Source organism: Sapajus apella, unplaced genomic scaffold, assembly GCF_009761245.1.
Source record: "Sapajus apella isolate SASKATOON/1434 unplaced genomic scaffold, GSC_monkey_1.0 scaffold16, whole genome shotgun sequence".
Classification (NCBI taxonomy): Eukaryota; Metazoa; Chordata; class Mammalia; order Primates; family Cebidae; genus Sapajus; species Sapajus apella.
This window is the reverse complement of record NW_022436956.1, coordinates 32,283,765-32,301,488: the sequence shown is the minus strand read 5'-3', so window position 1 is coordinate 32,301,488 and position 17,724 is coordinate 32,283,765. Positions and strand designations below refer to the sequence as shown.

Sequence of the window (17,724 nt, the reverse complement as noted above, 5' to 3'; positions counted from 1 at the left end):
CTGTATTAGATCTTACAGAAATTTATTGAAATCTGTTGTCCATTGCAGACCTCCTCCTGTTGTTTTATTCCTTCCTAGTGCTTAAATGAAATCTTTGAAGGGAGGGAAGACAAATTCATGTGCTCAGACCTCTTTCTTAAATTGGAGTTTATTGACTTTAAAACTAGAAAAATAACAAGTAATTTACAAAATACACACAAGTCTTATTGACTTCTATAAATACATAGTACCCTGGCGTTGGAATACAGATTTTTTTTTTTTTTTTAAGGCAGGCGTCGCAACTCTATCACCTAAGCTAGAGTGTAGTGGTGTGATCTCAGCTCACTGCAACCTTTGCCTCCTGGACTCAAGTGATCCTCCTGCCTTAGCCTCCCAAGCAGCTGAGATTACAGGTGCCTGCCATCACACCTGGCTAATTTTTGTATTTTTAGTAGAGACAGGGTTTCGCCAGGCTGGTCTTGAACTCCTGACCTCAAGTGATCCACCTACCTTGGCCTCCCAAAGTGTTGTGATTACAGGCGTGAGCCATGCTCCTGGCCGGAATACAGGTGTCTTCTATTTCTTAAAATGTGACAATCTTTTTTTTGACATTACCTTCAAAAACAGGCAATGTCATGTTAATCTCTTACTGGTTTTCCTTTCTCATGGGATAGTACAGAATTAGAGTATGGTAGGTCCTGGGTAAAAAAGTAGAAGGGATACTAAGTATAATGCAATGAAATAGTTCATTCTCTTTAGCTCAGTGGTTCTCAACTGGGGGCTATTTTTCTTCCTAGGGGACATTTGGTACTGTCTGAAGACATTTTTGGTTGTGAGAACTGAGGATATTCTATTGGCATCAGTGCATAGAGGCCAGAGGTAACTGTAAGCATTCTTTTTCTTTATTCTTTTGAGACAGGGCCTTGGTCTCTTGCCCAAGCTGGAGTGCAGTGGTACAATCATGCCTCACTGCAGCATGGATCTCTTGGGCTCGAGCAGTTCTCCCGCTCAGCCTTCCAAGTAGCTGGGAGCCCAGGTACGTGCAACCACGCCTGGCTAATTTTCAAATTTTTTGTAGAGATAGGGTTTTGCTATGTTGCCTGGGTTGGTATTGAATATCTGGGCTCACACGATCTGCTCGCCTTAGCCTCCCACAGTGCTGGGATTATAGGCGTGAGCCACTGTGCCTGGCCTGGCATTCTTAATATAGGACTCAACAAAGAATTATATAGTCAAAAATGCGAACAGTGCTGAGATTAAGAACCTTTTCTCTTGTGCAACAATGTGAATATACTTGACAATACTGAACTGCACCCTTAATGGCTGAGATGGCAAATTTTATGTTATGTATTTTACCACAATTAAAAAAATGGGTCCTTATTTGCTAGGCAAAATTTCAGTTTGCCTGTTAGTTTTGTGCTATTTGATCATAAAAAGAACATTTTATTTACTTTTATGCTCTGTTAGAGCTTACTTAATTAAGATTGAAGTATAATATGTAGTGAAATACAGAACAGAGCCCATATGTCTAGATACCCTAGGAGAGCCAACTAAGTGACTGTGCCAGGGATGTGCACAGCACAGACATAAAATAACTGTGGATAACTTAAGCAATAGACAAAATGTATTGGAAGGCAGTGCAGTCAGTTGTAAATATGGAAAAGAAGCCCTGCACCTAAGCTGTGAAAGAAGCCCTGCACCTAAGCTGTGAGAAGGACAGGGCCCAGGGAAGCTTCAGGGAATCTGTCTGGGTGCAAGATTGAATAGGCAGTGTCTCCAGTGCCTCATGGCCAGGATGAATCCACCTATACTCCCTCCAGTGTTTTTGGGAGAGAGTGTCTGATAGGCCAGGCTTGGGTTCTGTATTCTTCTCTCAGCCCAGGAAGCTTGTGGCAACCTATGTGACATCTCATGAAGATCGTACACAAGGGGAAGAGGCAGTTTCTTGTCCCCAAAAGTAGGGTGATGGGATGCTGGGCAGGGAAAAGCAATAGATGCCCGCTTTAGCTGCAAGATAGATACTGTCTCCTGCTGTCCAAAATCAAAATACTGTACAAAGAGCTGAACGAATAAACAACAAAATGCTGAAATCACCACTTTGGCTTACTGTGAACCTTGGGGAAATCATGTAATCTCTGTTTTGTCCTCTACAAAATGAAGAACTTGAATTTAATGACATAATTTCCTTTTTATTCCAGCATCATGTATATTTCCTTAGGTTTTAAAAGAGTCTTTGAACTCTTGTTCATGTATACTTTATATTTTGCCTGGATTGAGGATTCTCCTCTCATTTGGTCTATTCTTGGAATAGCTTCCTAAGGCTGTGGGACAGTTCTGGATTCTGGGATATTATCTGCTTTTAGGGTATGTGTGGGAGGGATAATTTTTATTAGTAAGAAAGTAAATTTCAGTGAGGTTTAAAGATAAGAGGAGTTGGGAGAGACCTGGTAGGAGGCTGTAGCCTGCTAAGAGATTCCTGACCTGGGATAAGTAAAGGATTTGAGTTGGGCACGGTGGCTCACACCTGTAATCCTAGCACTTTGGGAGGCCAAGGCTGGTGGATCACTTGAGGTCAGGAGTTCAAGACCAGCCTGGCCAATATGGTGAAACCCCATCTCTACTAAAAATAAAAGAATTGGCCAGGCATGGTGGCATATGCCTATAATCCCAGCTACTCAGGAGGATGAGGCAAAATAATTGCTTGAACCCAGGAGGTGGCGATTGCAGTGAGCTGAGATTATGTGCCACTGCAGGCCAGCCTGAGCAACAAAATGAGTCTCTGTCTCAACAAAACAAAACAAACAAAAAGCAACAAAAAAGGGCTGGGTACGGTGGCTTATGCCTATAATCCCAACACTTTGGGAGGCTGAGACGGGCAGATCACGAGGTCAGGAGTTTGAGACCAGCCTGGCCAACATGGTGAAAACCCACTAAAAATACAAAAAAAATTAGCTAGGTATGGTGGCATGCCTCTGTAGTCCCAGCTACTTGGAAGGCTCAGGCCGGAGAATCTCTTGAACCCATGAGGCAGAGATTGCAGTGAGCCTAGATCGTGCCACTGTACTCCAGCCTGGGTGACAGAGCGAGACTCTGTCTCAAAAAAAAAAAATGGATTTGAAGGATGGGGATAACATCCAATTTTAGTTTTGTTCAATTTCATGGCCCTTGTACAGTAGAAAATTTCACTATTTATGCAAATCTCCAGCAACATCTACATTCTCATAAAAGCCTGTAGGACTGGTTTGTAGAAAGTTAAAGAGAACAAGGAGAGACCAATATCTGGGCTGGCATGAGGAAAAGGGAAGGGAACCTAGAGAGTGGCTGCAACAGGAGAGGTTGCAGGAAAATCAGGAGGTGACGGGGAGGTAAAAACTTGGAGCTGGAAGTGACCATGAGGCGGTAAGTCCTAAGTCATTGGAAATTCTCAGACATGTGTGGGAAGAATTAGAGTTTTTAGAGGACTCAGAGTGAGAGCATAGGCCACAAAGGTAAGGGGAAATTAGTGTAACTTTGGGCCACACTAACGAATAAAAAAGAGATGGAGCTCCCACCTTCCTTCTTGGGTGGTAGGTGAGGTGCTGCAGAAGACCCCAAAATAGTGTGGAGGGATTCTTTTTTTGTCTTAGTCTTTCATCATATAGTATGTCTTCATTTGCCACAGAAAGGGTGCTCCAAAATATAAATAAATTTACCATGGAATAAACATTTTATTTATTTGTGTATATAACATTTATTGACATCTACCCACTGCGAGTATAGATGAGTAAGACACAGTCATGCCATAAAGGAGTTTATCCTCAAAAAAAGTGAAAGACATTCAAAAACCAACTGCAATAAAAAAGGTGACATAATTGCTAAATGGAGTGAAGGAACAGTGTTTATCAATGCTGATTGCGGAACAATAATGTGGAATCCAATGAATGAATGGATGTTCTCTCTGAAGTTTCTATTTCTTTCCTGAATTACTTCTGGATCCTATTGAAAGAAAAAAAAAATGAGAACATTCTGACACGTAGAAAATGCATAAAACCATCCTAAGTTTATAAAGACAAAGGAAATGTCACAGAAAGTATAATCTATTATTCACTCAGGCCAGTTATGTGTATCTGGGACAAAGATTCTGAAGAACTACCTCCAGAGGTTAAGAAGGCAGAATTGACTAGAGTGTAGGCCCAGGGCTCAGATACCCTTACACCTTGTCTCTACCAGTTTACTAGCTGTGTGACCTTAGGTAGTTTACTACTTACCCTCTCTTAGCATCAGATTACAAATCTGTAAAATGTGGATAATAATGTCTCATTGAATTCTTGAGTTAAATGAGTTAATCCATGTGAAGCCATGGAACACTGCAAGTACTCAATGCATGTCAGCTGTTATTTATTTATTTTTTGAGGCAGAGTCTCACTCTGTTGCCCAGGCTGGAGTGCAGTAGTGTGACTTTGACTCACTGCAACCTCTGCCTCCTGGGTTCCAGTGATTCTCGTGCCTCAGCCTCCTAAGTTGCTGGGACTACAGATACCCACCTTCACGCCTGGTTAATTTTTGTATTTTTAGTAGAGATGGGGCTTTGCCTTGTTGCCCAGGTCTTGAACTCCTGGCCTCAAGTGATACACCGGTCTTGGCCTCCCAAAGTGCTGGGTAAAGGCGTGAACCACTGTGCCCAGCCAGCTATTATTTTTATCATTCTCAGAATGGCATCAGGAATCTTGTATTTACAAGTTTAATCACTTTCTTTGGAATCTTTGTTTTCTGCTCATATTACTTTTTAGATTAATGAACTCCCTACATTTACAGCCTAAATAATTCTAATTCCATTTGTCCAGAAGTTACTTTTTTCCAACTCTGACCAGGGATGTCTTTTTGTCTAAATACTTAAGGTTTTAATGCATTAGTCTCTTTTCTTCCTGTTAAATTTAATCATTATGCCTCAGATCTTTAGTCTCTTTGTATTTTTCTTTCTTTTTTTTTTTTTTTAATAGAGACGGGGTTTCACCTTGTTGGTCAGGGTGGTTTTGAACTCCTGACTTCAGGTGATCCACCCACCTTGGCCTCCCAAAGTGCTGGGATTACAGCTGTGAGCCATCACGCCCGGTCTTGTATTTTTCTTAAGGTTCTAAAATACTTATAGACTGCTGTGGAATATTCCATGAGCTCCACAGTTTTATTTAAGGGGAGGATAGTATTTTCAGTTTTGTTGATGGTAACTTTACCAACAATGGTCAGTATTTTATGAGTCATTTTTGGATGACAGTGGTTCTTTAAGTCAGATCTTTTGGGAATAGTTACACAGCATTTTCCAAAGTGTGTTCTTTGAAGTGCGGTTTTATTGGTTTTAAACACTCATTGAGACCTGTAAAAAGGATTATAACTTAGGAAACACTGAGTTAAACGTTTGTTCAATACTCTATACTCTCTAATATTCTGTGCACCTGAAATATAGTAGGTTGTGTTTCTTGAACTTATTTCTCCCTTGCCTCCTTTTCTGGGAATCGTCCGGTAGGACTAGTGTTCCAGGAATACAATTTGGGACATGCTGAGTTATAGTAAATTCTAGGTTGAACTGATATCTTAAATCCATTGTCTTACTGGAATATTTCTCCCTTGAGGACAGTCCTCTATTATGTGGAAGCACTTTTGTTGCTCATGTGGGCATTCGAAGACTCTTATGTGTTCTTTTTGTAGTGTATTCTCTTCATCCTGATATTTTTACTGGATAGGTTTAGTTATATCTACGATTTAAAGACATCATCCTGTATTGTTTTATCCTTACTAGGATAAAAAGCTTACTGGGCAGTGATAGGCAGGAGTATGTAGTAGAGAGAATATGAAGTCACATAGCCCTAACTTGGAATCATGACTCAAGCACTCAACACATGACTCAACACTCAGTCACATGACCTTGGACAGTCTACTTAGCCTCTTTGAACCTTACTTTCTTTATCTTTATCCAGAGACAGAGCTTTTTATTCTTGTCCTCTGATTTCTTTCTCAAATACTACTTTTGGCAGACTCAATACAGTAAATACAAATCAGTATGCTTAAAAAAAAACTGAATTTAGAATTTTGATTAAACCAAAAATGTATAGATTGGGACATGGGATATACATAAGTGTCCAGACCACGAATGATAAGCAGTTGCTGTCCATGGTTAACCACTTTCTCTAAATGTATATGCAAACAGGAAGAGTTGGGTCAATCTTAGTTATTTAGGGTTGAATCCTTAGGAGTGGGCACCGATGAAGAAAGGTGTTTTGTCCCTTCAGTCCACCCCTATAGGGGAGACTCTCCTAAACTATTTAAACTGAGAGAGGAAGAGCAATGGGTGGCAGCATGAAGAAAATCTTGACAATATCATTTGTATAATTTTACCACATAATACTATGTTACTGAAACTCACAATCAGCATCTTCATAGTATGACACAGCCTAGTTAAATTTTGAGTATCTAATAAGTTCCCTAATTCCTCCCTTCAATAGGCTTTTTCTTTTTCTTTTATTATTTATTATTTATTTATTTATTTATTTATTTTTGAGACAGGGTTTCTCCATGTTGGTCAGGCTGGTCTTGAACTCCTGACCTCAGGTGATCCGCCTGCCTCAGCCTCCCAAAGTGCTGGGATTACAGGCATAAGCCACCGTGTCCAGCCCAATAGGCTTTTTGATATAAGTTCCAGTGTGGTTTTCCAGGTAAATACCCATTTCCTAGCCTTTCTTTTCCTATCCCACTCTAAAAAGAAAATGTGAAATCCTCTTATTTAAAATAATAAATATTACCATATAGTTTCTGAATGCCTTTAATATCATCCTGGGAAAGTTTAAAATTTTGTGGATCTCCATGTCCGTAGGTTGGATACATCACTGCATTAGGATCAGAGGAATGTCCCATACCCAAAGAATGGCCAAGTTCATGAGTTGCAGCATACAGGAAGTTAATTCCTACAACCAAAGAAGTGACAAACCATAATGATAAAAATAACTGCATACATTATGTAATATTATAAATAACATATGATATCATAATTTTAAAAAAACTAAAGAAAAATACCTAATTCTTAGCCCTTGGTAGCTTACTTATTTGTTTCTAGACTTTCAAAAGTGGAGAAGGGTTAGAAGGATAATTTGAATAGCAGTGGTTTAATCTCATCACCACTTCTGCTTCTTAAAAATGTGTAATGTTTTTCTATTTGCTTCTTTCACTAAGCCAGCAGTACTCTGTAGTGGAAAGCAAAGATTTTAAAGCACCAAGAACTAGGTTTGAAATGTAGCTCCACTCCTTACTAGCTGGACACCGCTGGACAAATTAATTGATATTGCTGAGTCTCAGTTTCTCACCTGTTAAACAGAGACAATAATTCCTGCCCTATAGATTTGTCATGATAACTAGAGTTTATCAGTATTTGGGAGTCATGACCATTCAATAAATGTTAGTGACTCTGGATATCAGAAGAGAGAAAGTTGGCTTTGAGAAAGCCAAGATCGAAAGGTATGGGATCTCCAGGCAATGCTGGGCTTTGTTTTTGATTTTGATTCATTAACTTGTATTACATATATCCTTTGCTCTCCCTCAGACTTATTGAAAGGCTTTGCAAGCATGTGGAAGGTGTGAGCCTGTGAATTTGAGGAATGGCCAGAGCTCTGGTGGTGTTGCACTGGATTGAAGGAAGCTGCCTTTAACCTACCTTGAGTGGGAGGAAAGAAGAATGAAAGGATATGCCAAATGTGAATGGGAGGCAGCATTGCAATTTTACGTAGATTTTCACAGCAAGGCAGCAAACTGTGGTGAATTCTCTCTCAAAGAGAATTCAAGTACAAATTTCCTTTTATGGCCAGATGATAGCCCAGGGCTCTTCTCCATTAGTTCTCTGATGTGCCTATAATATTCTACTGTGTAAAATGATAAATATGATAGACTAAGTCATGGAGTTGGTTCTTTTTGGAAAACAGTAATTCCAGAATTGCATATACTTCTTAAATATCATAGTTTCTGCTTCTCTTTCTTTTCTATTTGGGCATGTATTTTTTGGAAATATGAAGAAGGAGCTATAATTTATTGAATTATTAATACATTTCAAGTACTCTATGAACATTATTTCATTTAATTAAAATAACCCTTGATGTGGGAACTATTTATATTCCCATTACACAGAGGAGGAAACTGAGGCTCAGAGAAGTTCAGTAACTTGCCCAGTGACACAGAGTAATTGGTAGATGCACAGCAAATTGGACCAATGCTGCTTGACTCCATAGCCTGAGCATCCACCTTCTGTTGTATAGCATTATGAGTATATCACATGAAATATTGCATTTCAGGCATATAGTTCAGTGTTTGGCACTTAGCAAGGGATCAATACCTATTAAAAATTAAAATAATTATTAAAGTTAGTAGAAGTTCAGGATTTTGAAAAGGATGTGGAATAGAAAAGACATGGGATTCTATACCTAGACTGCTACCATCTGTCCAGCGTTCATCTTCATCGAAGTGAGCATCTCCTCCGAGACCTGGCCCAGGTGCAAAGGCATGAGCCAGCGTGTTTCCTGGCCCATCAAATGGGTAGGGGTCCCCATGAGCTGAAAGAAAAGAAGTGATTGTTCTTAGTGACTGATTTTTTTTCTTCTGCAGTCACTTTTTCAGTTTACATGATTGTTGAGACTAGAAAAAGCAGCCCAGTACAGGCCAGACATGGTGGCTCATGCCTATAATCTCAGCACTTTGGGAGGCTGAGGCAGGCAGATCACCTGAGGTCAGGAGTTTCAGACCAGTCTTGCCAATATGGCGAAACCCCATCTCTACTAAAAATACAAACATTAGCCGGACATGGTGGCACACGCCTGTTATCCCAGCTACTCGGGAGGCTGAGGCTGGAGAATTGCTTGAACTCCGGAGTTGGAAGTTGCAGTGAGGAGCCGAGATTGTGTCGCTGCACTCCGGCCTGGGTGACAAGAGCAAAACTCCATCTCAGAAAAAACAAACAAACAAACAAACAAACAAAACAGCCAACCAAAAAACAGCCCAGTCCAAGTAGCTAGTAGCTGGCATTGTTGTTAGACACTGTCGGTTGCATTCACAGGGTAGTTTGGGTGCTTTTCTGGCCCGGACACTTTTCCTTTCACAAAACCATTGCTCATCACTGATAATCACCATATATTGAAAGTTTTCTGGATACAGGACTTAAAATGCAGTTATATCTAACGTATGATTGCATTAAAACTTTTGTTAAATTTAACCACTTTGCTTGGCCAAAGGGTGGTGGGAGGGAGAATGAATGTGAATACTGCATTTGGCAAGTAATTTGTGCAGCATTTCGTATGTTTGTTTGTTTTTTTTTTTCCTTAAAAACCTAGCTTATTCTTTGTGGGCACAGTCTCTTAGAGAACCATGCTCAAGATCTCTGAAAATAGCTTTTGATAGTCTTTTTATTTGTGATGCAGAGTTATCTTCAAGGTGATATGAGGCCAGTCCAGTTTATCTTGCTCTTAAAAAACTTGTAGTACTGTGATTAGTGCTTTCCCATAAGTGTTGTAAATATTGTGGGTTGAAGTTCAGATTTCGGCTGCAGTAGCCAGGCAGTTGCACATAGAACAGACTGAAATGGGTAGCATTTTTCTCTAAATTTGTACCATGAAATACTAGCAATTAAGAGCAGTTGGGCTGGGCGTGGTGGCTCACGCCTGTAATCCAAGCACTTTGGAGGCCAAGGTGGGTGTATCACCTGAGGTCAGGAGTTCAAGACCAGTCTGACCAACATGGTGAAACCCTGTCTTTAAAAAAAAAAAAGAACAGTTTATGTATATGGGTTTTATATATAGAAAAACCCACGTGCAAATATATATATACATATACACACAGCGTGTATATATACTGTATGTGTATATATACATATATATATACATATATTTATATATGTACAGTGGTGTGATCTTGGCTCACTGCAACCTCCGCCTCATGGGTTCAAATGATTCTCCCGGTTCAGCTTTCCAAGTAGCTGGGATTGCAGGCATGTATCACCACACCCAGCTAATTTTTGTGTTAGTAGAGACAGGTTTCAACATGTTGGCCAGACTGGTCTCAAACTCCTTGCTGCAGATGATCCACTTGCCTTGGCCTCCCAAAGTCCTGGGATTACAGGTGTGAGCCACCACACCCTGCTGGGTTATATATTTTTAAGCTCTTTAATATGAAAGTTTCCATTTCCTACTTCCTTGTTACATGAAAGGCATTAGCAACAGCTCATAGGACTATACCACTTCTCAGGGGCCTCTTGAGGCCTTTGGAAGCTGTAACTGATTTAATATTGATGTTAGCAAGATATATTGTAAACATATAGTCATGTGCTGCATAATGATCTTTCAGTCAACAGACCACATATACAACAATGGTCCCATAAGATTATAATGGAGATGAAAAATTCCTATCACCTAGTGATACAGTAGCTATGGTAATGTCATAGCACAAAGCATTACCTTTTCAATGTTTACATATGTTTAGACATACAAATACATGTGTATTTGTGTTATGTAACTTGTGTCATTGTGTTATGTAACATGCTATATAGGTTTATAACGTACAAGCAATAGGCTATACTATATAGCCCAGGTGGATAGAAGGCTATATCACCTGGGTTTGTGTAAGTGTATTCTATGGCGTTGGCACAATGACAAGATTGCCGAAGGTCTCATTTCTCAGAATGTATTCCCATTGTTAAGCAATGCGTAACTGTATATATAAATAATAATTCACGTTACAAAACAGGGGTTGGCAAACTTTTTCTATAAAGGATCAGATAACAAGTGTTTAAGCTTTGTGAACTTGATGGTCTCTGTCAAAGTTGCAGCCTGACCGCAATCAGTCATAGATGATAGGGAGATGAAGAAGCCTGACTGTGTTCCAGTAAAACTTTATTTACAGAAACAGAAGGGGAGCTGGATTAGGCTTATGGGTTGTAGTTTGCCAGCTGCTGCTATTAAAAGTGGTTCTATGTTATCAGATTATACAAATTGTAATAATATTGCTAAATCTGTTATCTATCTCTCTGTCATCTCTCATTAAAGGTTTTTAATCCTCTTAAGAAAAGAGCACTGATATAAACAATGAACAAACAAAACAGGACACAGGATTAGCCTACAGGAATCTTTCTTACCTCCTCTTGCAAAGCCAATCATGATGTCAGCAGTTCCCCACAGAAGTTTCCTGAAATGCAAGGGGATCTCTTTGCCCCACATGTTTAAAGCCTTTGACACTAATCGTTCCACTGTAGCATGTGGTAAGTCTCGAGTATATGATATGATCCTAGCAGCAAACAAGAAAACAGTATTTGACCTCTTGGGAAACAGGCTTTACTGTTTTTTCCAAAATGAGCTAGGGCAAAACTAACCTGTAGGTGACTACTTTGGAAGTCCATTTTGAGTTATCTGGAAATAGTGAGTATTCTGCAACATCTGGCACTCCACATCTGGGCTTCTTCATTATTTCTATGATGCGGGAGTTTAACATTCCAGTTATAGGCAGGCCAAAGAATTTTTGCATCTCCTTGAGTTTGGCTTCTAAACTGTTGGCTTTATTTGTTTTTGAGTCATAGAGATAAAATTTCTTGAGATAGTCCTATTAAAAAGAGAGCAATTAATCTATAGTTCTTGTTTATCATCTTCTTTTATCTTAGAAGCCTATACATCTCTTGCCTTAGGTTCCTGTGGATTCAAATAATGATTTGAAGACAGAATAATTACACTGTCACTGAGTAAAATAAGTGTGCATTAGTGAGGAGAAAATTTAATGTTACTAATGAAGCACTGGCATGCCATTTTGTGAGCAAAAGAAAAGAATCCCTCAGTTTTTGAAAAATCCCATTAAATGTTTTGGGGAGAAACACACCATACGCTTTATAAAGTCTAGATGTTTGTGAGAGCAATCAGGTGGCATGTACCTGTTCGTCCTCAGGGATGTGAGTGGGAACTTTCCTCAGTGTTATCATAGACCCTGTTGGGGAGATCTGAGGTGAACCCGTCCTATCTAAGGCTCAGCTGAGATGTGGTTCCAGCTAAAAGTTAAAGGTCTTAAAATTTTAGTTCTGGGAAAAGATATTAGGAAATTATTAAATAGTTCAATTTAATAATCTGGTGAAGGAACCAAAGCTCATAGCAACTAAATGATGGATGTGCCCAGGCTCACACATTAAATTAGTAGCAGAACTGGACCTGACTTTCCTGACTCCTAGGCCTTCTTTGCCCTCTTTCTGCTCATTCCATTCCCAGTCCCTCTTTCTGCTGTTATATCTCTAGTCAAACCCACTTTGGGTGATTGCAGGATACAGTAGGTCCCCCAGGTCTATTCCATGTAAGGTGGGGTTCTTGGGAATTTCTTAAAGGTTCTCAGTATTTGGATTTGAGGGTGGGAATCCAGCAGCACAAATACAACAAAAATAAAACTGAAGGAACTAGCAATAGTAGCTACCTCACAGGAACATTTTTAAGCACTTACTAGTGCCAGGCACTTACATATTTATTTTATTTAAACCTCATAACCACCCCATGAAGAAGGTATGGTATTGTTATCCCTAGTTTATATATGAAGAAACACATCTCAGACAAGTGAAATAAATTGCATAAGATTACGTTGTGAGTAACTGAAAGAGCCAGTATTTGAACTCAAGTGTTCTGAATTCTGTACATTAGAAATACGTGTAGGGTTATATGATGCATGGTAGTATTGTTAAAATGATTTAACATTGGCTCACTAATTTGCAGTTAATTTGGAGTAGATGGTAATGGTGACCTGTCTTAGGACATCTCAGGAATATGCAATTAATGTAAGAAATCTTATTAATATTGTACCATCTTATCCTGTTACCAACAATTGTGTTTCGTTATATAGGACATACATCCATGACAATTGATAACTGATCTTTATAAAAAAAAAAAACCCACTTAATCTCTTATACCCTCTGGAAGAAATCTTTCTGTGTTGCTGAGTTGACTTTTCCTGCTCTTTGTTAAACCTAGCTAATTTCCCTCCAAGTAAAGAAAGTTTTTGCCGACTTGCACTCTAGGTAAAGAAACTAAATGCACAGACTTAAAGCAAATTAAGGCAAACTTAGAAAAGAAAGAAGAAGAAGAAGAAGAAAAAAAAGAAACTAAATGCAAAGTACTCTTTCTGGAGAATTCATTAGGTGGAACCATATAAAATTATTGTTTTGGACATTTTAAAAGTTAAATGTTAGTAATTTCATGTAATTTTAGTCTATCTTATTACTGGAACTTTTTAAAAGTCTAAGTTAATGTGAATTAAAACTTGACTTTTCTTATGTTTAAAGCCTAAATTTGCAAATAATACTTATAAGTAATTATCTCATTAGTTGACCATATAATAATTAGTAGACTGCTTATATTTATTAAACTGCTTATTGAAAAGCATATTGGAGGGCCAGGCGCGGTGGCTCACTCCTGTAATCCTAGCACTTTGGGAGGCCGAGGTGGGCAGATCACAAGGTCAAGAGATCGAGACCATCCTGGCCAATATAGTGAAACCCCATCTCTACTAAAATACAAAAATTAGCTGGCTATGGTGGCATGTGCCTTTAGTCCCAGCTACTCAGGAGGTTGAGGCAGGAGAATTGCTTGAAGCTGAGAGGGGAGGTTCCAGCCTGGCTCCTGGTGAAAGAGTGAGACTGTCTCAAAAAAAAAAAAAAAAAGAAGCATTTTGGAAAAAACATGGCTTTTGAACCAGAAGCACTTGTCCTTGATTCCTATCTCTACCACTAATAAGTATGCAAATCAACTTTGGTTTCTTCTTTTTATAGAACTAAGGATTAAATGACATAATGTATATGTAAGTACTTTATAATCTACAATTGTTACATACATGCTGATTGTTTTGTTATCACCTCATTTACTTTTAGAATACCCCATGAGGTATAAAACACATAGTATTATTATTTCTGCTGGACACATGAGTAAACAAAGTCAGAAGTTAACGCCTTGTCTATTGTCACTGGCTTGTGAGAGAATTGTAATTTCTACCCACATTTTCTAACTTCAGATATCTCAGTTACAAACAGCAATGGAGATATTTACAAGTTTATCTTAAGAGGCAACATTCTGTATACTATAGAAAAAGAATCTCAAGTTATAATAATAAGAACTTAATTTAAACAATGTTTCAGGTAGTATTGTGTTGAATTCTTTACAACACCCTCATTTGGTTAATACCATTCTTATCTCCAGTTTCCAAATTGGAAACCTGAAGCTTAGGGGAAGTTTGATGACCTTCCAGAGTCTATCTACATAGTGAATGGGGGTTGGAACTCAAGCCAGATTTTAGCAGACTCTGAAACCTACTCTTAATGGCTACTTGATGAAAACATATATTGCTTTTATAATCAGAAAAGCTACCCCAAAGAAAATTCCACTGCAATACTAACATGGGAGGGGAAATAATTGAAAAACACATTTCTTAATGCAGATGGCAAAAGAATGGAACCCCAGGTAAGTGGGCTGTGACATACCTGAGCCTCTTCCCACTGTAGCTCACTCATGCCTCCTGCCTCTCGAGGCAGCGGCAGGGCCAGGCTGCCAGGCAGCAGGTACACAGCACACAGCACGGTGAGCCGCATAGCTGCCATCCAGAGACAATTGTTCTTGGACCTATGGTTGATTTGGTGTTTTCTGCTAGAGGCTGCAGAAATTTATATAGTTTCTCAACCCCGAATGTGGAAACGGGTGACTCATTTGAGTGTTTTCTTTCTTTTTAGAGTCGACAGAACTTTGAAAGTATGTGTTATTTTTCATTAACTAAAACGAGGAAGTATTATATCCTTATTGGCAGGAAGCACACAATGTATTTGTCTTTCAAAGGATTTTTTTTTCTGTCTGCTGCATGAATTGAATCCATGAGAAAACTCATTTGTTTGCTAAAGTTAAATGACTACTCACATAGTTCTTCTCAATTTAAAATGTGGATGAGCATCATTCAGGACATTATTATACCACATATTTTTAAAGGATATTTTTAAATTGAAAAGTATGGAAAAGTGCACAAAACATATAAGTAATGAAATAATTAAGGAAATACTGTATTCGCTTAATTAACAGTATTTGGTGACTATAACAGTCACCAAAGTCAAGAAATAAAACATTGCCAACATCCTGTGGTTCTTTATAGAGGGGAAAGATGGCAGGAGGCAGATGGAAATGCTGCTGTGTGGCTGGATTAGTGGCCACCATAGAACTGTGCTATGTCCCCTCACCTTCCAGGTCCCTTAGCAGAGTAGTGATAATTCTCTTCTTTGGGTCTCCTTTTAATCAGTGTATGTCTTTTCTTAATGATGAACACTGCTTTTAATTCTTCTTGAATTAAACATGAAAAAATACCGAGCAAACAAATATCTACAAGCATGAGCTTAACTGTTCAACTGACTTACTTATTCTGCTTCTCATTTTGTAGTAACAGATTCTTCCAAAGCTAGACCTTCAACTTGGAAATCATTGTATACAATTTTTTTCTTCCAATCACTCTGACTCTGGCTGCTACCCAGCTACAGGAAGGGCTGCATTGGTCCTTAATACATGAAATCATTGTTTTACATATAGCAGTAAGGACCCACTACCTACAGATTCTAGCCCAATGACTCCATTCTTACCAAAGATTAAACCGAGGCCAAGATGACAATTTAACTTATTATACTTCTTCCAGCTCACACAGAAAAAGCTCAGTGCTTTTTTTTTTTTTTTTATTCCACTGCACTGCCTATCCATTTTGTAATAGGTCTGTCTCCTTTATTATATTATACATTTCTTGGGAGAGCACCATGGCTTTTGACTCTAATACGTCATGGGAAACACTCCAGATATACTGAAGCTAAAAAATTTAATTAGTCACATATCACTTAAATTACCTGGTAATTGATCACTGTGAGCCAGCAAGGTAAAATTTTCAGATCAGTTAATTAAATTTGCTCTCTTTACAGAGATACCTTGATTCTGTATGGTCACAGTTTAACTAGAGTAATTGGTATCCTTAGTCAGAGTTTGACATATGATCGGGTGCACAATAAATATTTGTAGAATAATGAATATGAACTTTACTTGAATCAGCTAAAACTAAAATATCAGGTTTTTTTTTTAGTAATATTTGCACTGAATTAAAATCAAAAGGCATTTCCTCAAGTGAATGAGCATACAAGCCGCAAATTGGGTGAAAATAAATGCAAAGACATATCCACAGCCAGGTGCGGTGTCTCATGACTGTAATCCTAGCACTTTGGGAAGCCAAGGCCAGCAGATTGCCTGAGCTCAGGAGTTTGAGACCATCTGGGAAACATGGCAAACTCTGTCTCTAATAAAAATACAAAAATTAGCCAAGCATGATGGTACACACCTGTAGTCTTAGCTACTCAGGAGGCTGAGACATGAAAACTGCTTGAACCTGGAGGCAGAGGTTCCAGTGAGCTGAGATCACTCCATTGTACTCCAACCTGGGTCTCTCTCTCTCTCTCTCTCTCTCTCTCTCTCTCTCTCAAACAAACAAACAAATAAACAAAAAGACACATCCAATAATGGACTGCTATCCAAAATATGTAAGTAACTTCTAAAACTCAACAATAATAACACAAACAACTTGATTTTAAAAATGAGCCAGAAACCTTAATAGACATCTTACCACAAAAGATATACAGAGAGTGAATAAACATATGAAAAGATTCCTCACATCACATGTCATTGGAGAAAAGCAAATCAAGACAGTAATGAGATACCACTATACACCTATTAGGCCAAAATCCAGAACACTGACGGTGGCAAATGAAGGCTGTTTTAGTGGAAATAAAAAATGGTACAGCCACCTTGGAAGACAGTTTGATGGTTTCTTTCAAAACTAAACATACTCCTACCATATGATTCAGCAGTGGTGCTCCTTGGTGTTTACCTAAAGGAGAAAAAATATATATTTACACAAAAACCTACATATGGATGTTTATAGCAGCTTTATTCATAATTGCTCAAACTTGGAAGCAAACAAGATGTCGTTCAGTAGGTGAATGAATACATGTACTATGGGACACTCAGACAATGAAATATTATTCAGTCCTAAAAAGAAATGAGCTGTGAAACCATAAATATACATGGAGGAATCTTAAATGAATATTATTAAGTGAATGGAACAATCTGCGGGGCTATTTAGTGTATGATTCTAACTATATGACATTCTGGAAAAGGCAAAAATAGGTAAAGATATCAGTAGTTGTGTGGGCCGGAAGTAGGATGGGGAGGATGAATAGGCAAAGCACAGAGAATTTCTGGGGCAGTGAATCTATTCTGTATAATACTATAAGGTTGGATTCATGTCATTTTACATTTGTCCAAATACATATAATGTACAACATCAAGAGTGAACCTGAATGCAATGGACTTTGGGTGATTATAATGTGTCAGTGTAGGTTCATCAATTTTAACAAATGTAGGCGGGGCACAGTGGCTCATGCCTGTAGTCCCAGCACTTTGGGAGGCTGAGGCAGGCAGATCACCTGAGGTCAGGAGTTTGAGACCAGCCTGGCCAACATGGTGAAACGCTGTTTCTACTAAAAACATAAAAATTAGCTAGGTGTGGTGGCAGGCGCCTGTAATCCCAGCTGCTCAGGAGGCTGAGGCAGGAGAATCACCTGGACCCAGGAGGCAGAGGTTCAGTGAGCCGAAATCATCATGCAGTAGCCTGGGCAACAGAGTAAGACTCTGTCTCAAAACAAACAAACAAACCCAA

General features: G+C 38.8%; 1 protein-coding gene across 2 annotated transcripts; it reads right to left on the bottom strand.

Annotated features, from left to right (window-relative positions):
* Positions 1–3,662: 3,662 nt before the first annotated feature.
* MMP7 (matrix metallopeptidase 7) lies at positions 3,663–14,696 on the bottom strand. Of its 2 annotated transcripts, none has more exons than XM_032285763.1 (6): positions 14,477–14,630; positions 11,351–11,577; positions 11,117–11,265; positions 8,418–8,546; positions 6,753–6,914; positions 3,663–3,954 (listed from the first exon to the last, which is right to left on the bottom strand). In XM_032285763.1, exons 1-6 carry the CDS (start codon positions 14,591–14,593, stop codon positions 3,926–3,928), a joined length of 813 nt encoding a protein of 270 aa, XP_032141654.1. In that variant the 5' UTR covers positions 14,594–14,630; the 3' UTR covers positions 3,663–3,925. The 2 variants fall into 2 exon arrangements, with proteins under 2 accessions (XP_032141654.1, XP_032141653.1); XM_032285762.1 differs by lacking the exon at positions 3,663–3,954 and adding an exon at positions 5,247–5,329 and having other exon boundaries at positions 14,477–14,696.
* Between the last annotated feature and the right edge of the window lie 3,028 nt (positions 14,697–17,724).

Bases quoted from the DNA above. Each gene is read 5' to 3' on its own strand.
- MMP7 (XM_032285762.1), bottom strand. From the start codon at position 14,593: ATGGCAGCTATGCGGCTCACCGTGCTGTGTGCTGTGTACCTGCTGCCT. The intron at 11,578-14,476 runs GTATGTCACAGC...TCTTTTTAATAG, and splicing joins TACAGTGGGAAGAGGCTCAG to GACTATCTCAAGAAATTTTA. The intron at 11,266-11,350 runs GTTAGTTTTGCC...GTTTGCTGCTAG, and splicing joins TCCAAAGTAGTCACCTACAG to GATCATATCATATACTCGAG.